This window comes from Hylobates moloch, unplaced genomic scaffold, assembly GCF_009828535.3.
Source record: "Hylobates moloch isolate HMO894 unplaced genomic scaffold, HMol_V3 SCAFFOLD_10, whole genome shotgun sequence".
NCBI lineage: Eukaryota > Metazoa > Chordata > Mammalia > Primates > Hylobatidae > Hylobates > Hylobates moloch.
The window spans coordinates 100,535,639-100,545,467 of NW_026652285.1; the positions used below are offsets into that span (position 1 = coordinate 100,535,639).

General features: G+C 54.3%; 1 protein-coding gene across 3 annotated transcripts in view; it reads left to right on the top strand.

The window, feature by feature from the left end:
* SLC27A4 (solute carrier family 27 member 4) overlaps positions 1 to 9,530 on the top strand; it is a 24,496-nt gene extending 14,966 nt beyond the window's left edge. For all 3 annotated transcript variants that reach the window (XM_032165284.2, XM_032165286.2, XM_032165285.2), the window contains 4 exons: positions 127 to 264; positions 472 to 636; positions 724 to 870; positions 5,745 to 9,530. In XM_032165284.2, the coding sequence (XP_032021175.1) occupies positions 127 to 264; positions 472 to 636; positions 724 to 870; positions 5,745 to 5,902 (608 nt within the window). In that variant the 3' untranslated portion in view covers positions 5,903 to 9,530. The remainder of the gene's footprint in view (positions 1 to 126; positions 265 to 471; positions 637 to 723; positions 871 to 5,744) is intronic.
* The last annotated feature ends 299 nt before the right edge of the window (positions 9,531 to 9,829 follow it).

Sequence of the window (9,829 nt, forward strand, 5' to 3'; positions counted from 1 at the left end):
GAGCAAAACTCCATCTCAAAAAAAAAAAAAAAAAAAAAAAAAAAGACGCGGGGTACACCTACCTGGTGACGGGACGGGTGGGAGAGGCGGCCCAGGGCAGATCTGACCCTTCCTTCCCCACCCCAGGTGAGCCAGGCCAGCTGGTGGGCCGCATCATCCAGAAAGACCCCCTGCGCCGCTTCGATGGCTACCTCAACCAGGGCGCCAACAACAAGAAGATTGCCAAGGACGTCTTCAAGAAGGGAGACCAGGCCTACCTTACTGGTGGGTCCCCAGCCCTTCACAGCCCCTTCCTGAGGGTTGGGGGAGGAGGGGACCTTCTCCCACCTCCAGAGGACACCTTCCCAGGACTCTCCCAGTCCTGGCCCCTGTGGTCAAACAAATCCTTGGGCTCCAGCAAAGCCTCCCTGGCTTGAGCCCTGGACTCAGAGCTGGCCAGGCCCAGCCCTGCCTCATCCGGCCCCTCCCTAGGTGATGTGCTGGTGATGGACGAGCTGGGCTACCTGTACTTCCGAGACCGCACTGGGGACACGTTCCGCTGGAAAGGTGAGAACGTGTCCACCACCGAGGTGGAAGGCACACTCAGCCGCCTGCTGGACATGGCTGACGTGGCCGTGTATGGTGTCGAGGTGCCAGGTATGTGCAGGCAGGCGCAGGGTGTGGGTAGGGAGGCACCACCCAGGGGCACTGCCAGCTACTCAGTGTCTACCCTGCCACCCCCAGGAACCGAGGGCCGGGCCGGAATGGCCGCCGTGGCCAGCCCCACTGGCAACTGTGACCTGGAGCGCTTTGCTCAGGTTTTGGAGAAGGAACTGCCCCTGTATGCGCGCCCCATCTTCCTGCGCCTCCTGCCTGAGCTGCACAAAACAGGTGTGTCCGCCCCTGCTCCAGCTCTCAGATCCCAGGTCCCTTCCCGTTTCCTTCTGGAAAGACCCGGTTGGCTGTTATTTGACCTCTGCACACAGCCTGGCCGGGCAGTTGGTAAAGTGACCTGCCCATGTAGAGGTGAGCAGATGGGGCTGGCAGAGAGGACACACATTGTTCCTTAGTAGAACACATATTAGGTGCCAGGCACGGCACTAAGCCTCGGGATACGAGTGGTGAGCTCTGGACGTTTGCCTTCTTGGAGTTTTAGAGCAGGAGAGAGACTGGCCTAGGACAAGGCATTCCAAAGGTAAAGAATCGACCACGTAATCTGTCATCAGATTAAACAGATAAAAAGAAGAAAAATGAACCACAGAGCAAGCTGATAGGAAAGCAAAAAGGAGGGATGCTTGGGATGACCAGAAGGCTCCTCTGAGGAGGGGATGGTTCAGCTGAGACCTGAATGAAAGGAAGGACTTTATGGCAGTGAGAGGCACTCTAGGCTGCAAGAATAGACACTGTAAAGCCCCCGAAGCAGGAAGGAGCTTGGGTGCTGGAGGAACGAAAAGGGGCCCCCAAGGCTGGAGCCAAGTGAGAGGCGCAGGCAGTGGCATGAAATGGGAGAGAAGCCAGCAGGGGCCAGAAGCCCAGGGCCTTGCAGGCCAGGGTAAGAGTTGGGACTGTCCTGGGGGCAGTAGGGAGCCACAGAAGCATCTCAGCAAGGCCAGGCGCAGTGGCTTATGCCTGTAATCCCGGCACTTTGGGAGGCCAAGGCGGGCAGATCACTTGAGGTCAGGAGTTCGAGACCAGCCTGCCCAACATGGCAAAACCCCGTCTCTACTAAACATATAAAAATTAGCTGACTGGGCGTGGTGGCTCACGCCTGTAATCCCAGCACTTAGGAGGCCGAGGTGGGCGGATCATTTGAGGTCAGGAGTTCGAGACCAGCCTGGCCAACATGGTGAAATCCCATCTCCACTAAAAATACAAAAAATAAAAATAAAAAAATAAAAAAATTAGGCTGGGCATGGTGGCTCACACCTGTAATCTCAGCACTTTGGGAGGCCAAGGCAGATGGATTGCCTGAGCTCAGGAGTTTGAGACCACCCAGGGCAACATGATGAAACCCCGTCTCTACCAAAAATACAAAAAAATTAGCCAGGTGTGGTGGTGGGCACCTGTAGTCCCAGCTACTTGGGAGGCTGCGGCAGGAGAATCGCTTGAGCCCCGGAGGTGGAGGTTGCAGTGAGCTGAGATCGCGCCACTGCACTCCAGCTTGGGCTACAGAGTGAGACTCTGTCTCAAAAAAAAAAAAAAAAATTAGCCAGGCATGGTGGTGGGCACCTGTAATCCCAGCTACCTGGGAGGCTGAGGCATGAGAAGCACTTGAACCTGGGAGGTGGAGGTTGCAGTAAACTGAGACCGTGCCACTACACTCCAGCCTGGGAGACAGAGTGAGACTCTGTCTCAAAAAAAAAAAAAAAAATTAGCCGGGTGTGGTAGTACATACCTGTAATCCCAGCGACTCGGGAGGCTGAGACAGGAGAATTGCTTGAACCCAGGAGGCACAGGTTGCAGTGAGCTGAGATCATGCCACTGCACTCCAGCCTGGGCAACAGAGTGAGACTCTGTCTCAAAAAAAAAGCATCTCAGCAGGTGGGAACCTGGTCAGACTCATGCTCTACAAAGCTCTCTGGCTGCTGTGTACCGAGTGGGAGAGGATTGCAGGCAGCCCTGAGGGAGCTGGGAGACGAGGGAGCGGCTGTTGCAGTTGTCTAGGTGGGAGGTGGGCAGCGGGCCTGCAGTCGCCCACAGGGCAGCACTATCTTTCTATCTGTTGGCCCATTGGTGGCTCTCAAGAGTTCCCTGGTGGGCAGGAAATGCTGAGGCTCATGCCCATACCTGCCCCTGCTTTCCTCAGCCCTTGGTGCCTCTTCTGGGCCCTCCCTGGCTGCTCACCCTTTGGAGCACATTTTCCTGGCCACCTCCCACGTTGTCATCATATCAGTCCTGCCTTGATGGTGGGCACTCCCTAGCCAGTGTGGCTTCTGCCAGACAGTGGGTACCTGGAGTGCCTAAAGCATCGGGGAGGATTTAGGACTTCAGTGTGGTTCTGAAGGATGGAGACACTGTGGCCAGGCTAATGGCCAACACTGTGAGCTTCCGGAGGATTGAGCAGCACCATACTTCTGTCCAGGAAAGGCAGGGAGGCTCTCAGACCTTGTATTTCAGATGGGCTTTGCTGCAGAACAAACTACCCCCAAACTTACTTGCCCCAAAATGGCTCAAAACAACCACTTTATTCATAATTCTGTGGGTAAGCAATTTAGGGGTTAAGTGCAGCTGAGCAGTTCTTCTGTTGACCTTGCTTTGGGGTCACTGAAAGAGTTGTCATCGGCCGGGTGCGGTGGCTCACGCTTGTAATCCCAGCACTTTGGGAGGCCGAGGCGGGTGGATCACGAGGTCAGGAGATCGAGACCATGGTGAAACCCTGTCTCTACTAAAAATACAAAAAAAATTAGCCGGGCGTGGTGGCGGGCGCCTGTAGTCCCAGCTACTTGGAGAGGCTGAGGCAGGAGAATGGCGTGAACCCGGGAGGCGGAGCTTGCAGTGCGCCGAGATTGCGCCACTGCACTCCAGCCTGGGCAACAGAGCGAGACTCCGTCTCAAAAAAAAAAAAAAAAAAAAGAGTTATCATTGTCATCACTTAGTAACTTAGCTGGGGCAGGAGGCAGTTAGATGGCCTCACCCACGTGTCTGGCTCTCGGCTGCTTACTTCTGCAGCACTGTCCAACAGAACTTTCTGCAGCGATGGAAATGTTCTAGGTTTCTGCTGTCCAACACAATAGCTACTAACCTGGCAGAGCTACTGAGCACTTGAAAGGTGGCTGCTGGCTGGACGCCGTGGCTCAGGCCTGTAATCCCAGCACTTTGGGATTAAATTTTGTTTAATTAACTTAAATTTATTTATTTATTTATTTATTTATTTGAGGTGGAGTCTTGCTCTATCTCCCAGGCTGGAGTACAGTGGCACAATCTCAGCTCACTGCAACCTTTGCCTCCTGGGTTCAAGTGATTCTCCTGTCTCAACGTCCCCAGTAGCTGGCATTACAGGCACGTGCCACCACACCTGGCTAATTTTTGTATTTTTTTTATTAGACATGGGGTTTTGCAATGTTGGCCAGGCTGGTCTCGAACTCCTGACCTCAGGTGATCCGCCCACCCTGGCCTCCCAAAGTGCTGGGATTACAGGCGTGAGCCACCATGCCCGGCCTTGTTTAATAATTTAAATGTAAATTGCCACATGAGGTCATATTGGACGGTGCCGGTCTGGGCCCTCACCTGGGATGGCTCATCTCTGCTCCACATGGCCTCTCACCCTTTGGAAGGCTAGACTAGCCCCAGAGCACCCCCAAGCAGGTAGAGGTGGAAGATGCAAGGTCCCCCGGGGCCTAGACTCACCCAGAACTCCTACAACATTGCTTTTACCACCTTCTGTTGGTTAAAGCAAGTTGTAAAGCCAGTCCAGATTGAGGCCAGTGGAGGTTGAAAAAGTCGAGCTCTTGCCAGGAGAAGTGCCAAAGCCACATAGCAGAGGTGTGTGTACAGGGAGGGGAGGAATCCGCAGCTATTTTTGGTAGTCTGTCTCATCCAGGTTCCAGTCCCATTTCTACCACCCTGAGCGTCAGTCTTCTCATCTGTACAGGATTAATACCATTGATTGAAAGATGCGGCCAGGCATAGCAGCTCATGCTTGTAATGCTAGCACTTTGGGAGGCTGAGGCGGGTAGATCGCTTGAGCCCAGGAGTTCAAGATCTGGGTGGGCAACATGACGAAACCCCGTCTCTACAAGAAATACAAAATTTGGCCAGGCGCTGTGGCTCACGCCTGTAATCCCAGCACTTTGGGAGGTCGAGGAGGGTGGATCATGTGAGGTCAGGAGTTCGAGACCAGCCTGACCAACATGGTGAAACCCCGTCTCTACTAAAAATACAAAAAATTAGCTGGGCATGGTGGTGGGTGCCTGTAATCTCAGCTACTTGGGAGGCTGAGGCAGGAGAATCGCCTGAACCCGGGAGGCAGAGGTTGCAGTGAGCCAAGATCGAGCCACTGCATTCCAGCCCCGGTGACAGTGCGAGACTCCATCTCCTATAAATAAATAAATAAATACTTACAAAACTTAGCCAGGCACAGTGGTGCACACCTATAGTCCTGGCTACTTGGGAGGCTGAGGTAGGAGGATCACTTGAGGCCGGCAGGTGGAGGTTGCAGTGAGTTGAGATGGCATCACTTCACTCCAACCTGGGTGATAGAGCAAGACCCTGTCTCAATAAAAAAGAAAAAAATACCATGAATACTTTATATACGAGTAAGAAAATATGTGCTGCTAATTATACTAGTTCAGAGATGTTAAAATCTGCAAGCACGTCCATGTTAGAACCCAGAGAATACGGTTGAGCACCTGCCTTATGGGGCTGATGTACAGATGAAATAAGCTCACACTGTTACCTGCTAGGTACTCAAAGGGAGACATCACAGTCAGAAGACCTCAGTTCTGGTCCCCACTCTGCTGTCACTCAGTATGTGACACTAGGCAAATAGCCTCCCTTCTCCAAGCCTTTTTTTCCATCTGCAAAGTAGGGGTGGGTGGGTAACTAGGAGCTGTCCCCATGCCCCAACTTTGCCACAGCTGCTCTATTACTTTAGGTAATAGGTGGAACATTCTTTGCAAACTGTAAAGGGTTGTGCCTCCTCCTCCCCCACTTCCCTTCCCTGTTTGTCCTCCAGCCCTGCTCCCTGCCTTCCTCAGCACTGGTGGTTGGGAAGCTGGGAGCTCAGGCCCCTGCCCTGCACTGAGTCTTCTTCCCTGCTCTCCCAGGGACCTACAAGTTCCAGAAGACAGAGCTACGGAAGGAGGGCTTTGACCCAGCTATTGTGAAAGACCCGCTGTTCTATCTAGATACCCGTAAGGGCCGCTACGTCCCTCTGGACCAAGAGGCCTACAGCCGCATCCAGGCAGGCGAGGAGAAGCTGTGATTCCCCCCATCCCTCTGAGGGTCGACGGATGCTGGATCCGGAGCCCCAGGTCCCGCTCCAGAGGGGTCCTGGACAAGGCCAGACCAAAGCAAGCAGGGCCTGGCACCTCCATCCTTAGGTGCTGCGCCTCCATCCAAAACTGCCAAGTGACTCACTGCCTCCCCAACCCTTCCAGAGGCTTTCTGTGAAAGTCTCATGTCCAAGTTACGTCTTCTGGGGTGGGCAGGCCCTCTGGTTCCCAGGCTGAGACTGACGAGTTTTCTCAGGATGATGTCTTGGGTCAGGGTAGGGAGAGGACAAGAGGTCACCAAGCCCTTCCCAGAGAGCAGGGAGCTTATAAATGGAACCAGAGCAGAAGTCCTCAGACTCAGGAAGTCAACAGAGTGGGCAGGGACAGTAATAGCATCCATCCGGTGGCCAAAGAGAATCGTAGCCCCAGAGCTGCCCAAGTTCATTGGACTCCACCCCCACCTCCAGGAGGGGAGGAGAGGACCTGACATCTGTAGGTGGCCCCTGATGCCCCATCTACAGCAGGAGGTCAGGACCACGCTCCTGGTCTCTTCCCCACTCCCCCATCCTCCTCCCTGGGTGGCTGCCTGATTATCCCTCAGACAGGGCCTTTCAGTCTTTGTGGGTCTGTGTCACCTCCATCTCAGTCTTGGCCTGGCTATGAGGGGAAGAGGAATGGGGGAGGGGGCTCAGGGGCCAATAAATTCTGCCTTGAGTCCTCCTAGCCTGTGTGCAAACCACCCAAGCCCACCCTGACCCCAGAGCCCCACAGCCCTACTGTGGCCTGCTTGATCCCCCACGACAACCCCCTGGCCCATTCACCCACCTCATCTGTTCATTCACTCATCTAAGCTGAGGGTGTGGCAGGTAAGATGCCACAGCCCCTGCCTCCAATGTGCTGGTTCAGCCGGGGGCAGTGCCCATGTGAGTCTGGCAAGGTGTTTGACAGTGTGGGCTTGAAAGTCCAAACCAGCCCTGTCACTCTTAAGTGTGTGGCCTTGGGGAAATGACTCAGTCTCCTCACCTGTGAAATGGGATTCATCAGTTAAGAGGATTCAGAAGCTAAAAGTGCCATCACGAGTAAGGGGCTTGAAGGGAAACTGTCACCTTGGGCAGGATCCTGACTCCACCTGAGGGGCATTTTCCCAGTTGTTTAGGAGCGGGAAAGATTTGCAGGGGTGCGGGCTGCAGTGAGAGCCAAAGCAAGGCTGCCTGGCAGCCCGGACAGAGGCCAGGGAAGCTTCCTGGAACAGTCAACACAGCTGTCCCACCAGCAGTGCCAGTGGAGAGCCAGCTGTCTCCTAGGCCCCGATGGAGGAGTCACACCCAGGCTGGAAACTCACTGCCCAATGGGAAGGGGTTCCAGCACAGCCCAGGGCGGTGAGCAGTGCAAGCCCCTGGGCCTTTATCTCCACTATGGGCTTTCTAAGGAAAGAACCAGAACTTGGAGGTTTTCAGTTACATGGCCAACGTCTTGCAGCAAGTAGAGAGGGCTGGAATGGAGCCCATCCGCTTCCTGCCACACCACCCTGCCTCCTGGTGCTGAAGGCGGGGGAAGCCAGAAAGCCTCCGTTCCACGCATGCCTGCAAAGCTGCCTTGGCCACGCCCCGGGCCAGCAGCTGACAGTGCAGGCGGAGGGTAGCCAGGCTGAAAGCTGGGGTGCCTCCTGGGGAAATGCATTTGGAAAGACAGAGGAATCCAGTGCCTGTCTTGGGAGAATTTGGGATGCAGAAGCAGAACTGGAGTAGGGGGCCTTGCGGAGCGGTGCTGAGTGGAGTCATGTGGCAGGTATAGCTGCCGTGCCTGAATGTGTCCAGCAGAGGGCGTGTGGAGCTTGGAGAATCCACTCCTGGCCCTTAGCCGAGGGAAGCATGGAGAGGCTGATTCCCACCTCACCCGCGAGCAGGTTCCCAACTTAGAGGACCCTGTGACAGGCCTCCGAGGGCCTTTGGTCGGGTTTCCAAGGACCTGGATTTGGTTGGCAGTGCGGCTTTGTGTCTTTAACCCTCAGTAGTGAGTCCTCCACAATGGGAAGAAGGAGCTCCCAGAGCGGGGCATTCCTTCCTCCAGGTTGAACACAGTCACCCGAAGGCAGTATGCAGTGGTGGTGAAGAGCTCTGGCTCTGGAGTGGGACAGGCCTGCATCCAAATCCCAGCTCTACCACTTGCCAGGCTAAGCCTCAGTTTCCTCTCCTGTAAATGGAGGTCAAGGATTCCCTATCTTGGGATAGTTGTGAAAATTCAACGAGATCATGCACGAAAATCTCAGCACTGGGCCTGGTGCTGGTGTCCACTCAATGCGTGGTAGTTAAAAGAGAAAAGGGAGATATATTTAGATGTTAAAACCCCACTTAGACTAGGCTAAGTTTCCCACTTCTGCAGTGGACCCCACCGCAGCCCCTCCATGATGGACAGGGACTGGTGGGCCTGTGACCCCTTCACCTCTCGGGTCTGCATCTGATCATACCTCAACCATGGCCATGTAAGTCATCTCCATGCATGCAGCAGGTGCTTAATACATGCTTGTGAAGTTAACTGACAAAAATCGCTACTGTTTCTCAGGCATTTCCTGACATTTATATAGTGCCCCACAGTTTACAGAGCACTCTGTAAGTTCATCTATGGAGCAAATTCTATTTTTTTTTTTTTTTTTTTTGAGACGGAGTTTCGTTCTTGTTGCCCAGGCTGGAGTGCAGTGGCATGATCTCGGCTCACCGCAACCTCTGCCTCCCGGTTTGAAGCGATTCTCCTGCCTCAGCCTCCCGAGTAGCTGGGCTTACAGGCATGCACCACCACGCTTGGCTAATTTTGTATTTTTAGTAGAGACGGGGTGTCTCCATGGTCAGGCTGGTCAACTCCCGACCTAAGGTGATCCGCCCGCCTCGGCCTGCCAAAGTGCCGGGATTACAGGTGTGAGCCACTGCACCCGGCCCTATGGAGCAAATTCTAAAGGCCTACCCTGTGCAGGGAGGGCAGGGAACTGCCAGATGAGCAAGATAGAGACCTGGGTCCCAGATCTGCCCTCAGGGAGCCACCATCTCCAGAGAGGGGGATGGTGAGTAAAGAAGCAAAGGCTGTGTGCTTAGCTGCACCTCATCCAGCACTCAGGCTGGGCGTATCTTGGTCAGGGAGGGCTTTCAAGGAAGATTGTTCCAGATGGTGGGAGCAACCACATGTAGAGGGCTGGAAGTCCAGGGCAGGTTCAAAAAGGGCAGACAGGCCAGGTGCAGTGGCTCACGCCTATATCCCAGCACTTTGGGAGGCCCAGGCGGGCAGATCACTTGAGGTCAGGGGTTCGGGACCAGCCTGGCCAACATGATGAAATGCCATCTCTATATTAAAAACAAAAATTAGCCGGGCGTGGTGGCTCAAGTCTGTAATCCCAGCACTTTGGGAGGCCGAGGCGGGCAGATCACGAGGTCAGGAGATCGAGACCATCTTGGCTAACGCGGTGAAACCCTGTCTCTACTAAAAACACAAAAAATTAGCCGGGCGTGCTGGCGGGCGCCTGTAGTCCCAGCTACTCGGGAGGCTGAGGCAGGAGAATGGCGTGAACCTGGGAGGCGGAGCTTGCAGTGAGCCGAGATCGCGCCACTGCACTCCAGCCTGGGGGACAGAGAAAGACTCTGTCTCAAAAAAAAAAAATAAAATAAAAAATAAAAATAAAAACAAAAATTAGCCTGGCGTGATGGTGGGCACCTGTAACCCCAGCTACTCGGGAGGCTGAAGCAGGAGAATCACTTGAAACCTGGGAGGCAGAGGTTGCAGTGAGCTGAGCACTCATGTCACTGCACTCCAGCCTGGGCGACAGAGCGAGACTCTGTCTCAAATAAATAAGTAAGGGCAGGCAGCGAGGCTGCAGGGTTGGGGAGAGGGGTTAGAATTGTTAGAATCCTTTATGGGCTCTTCTATTTGCA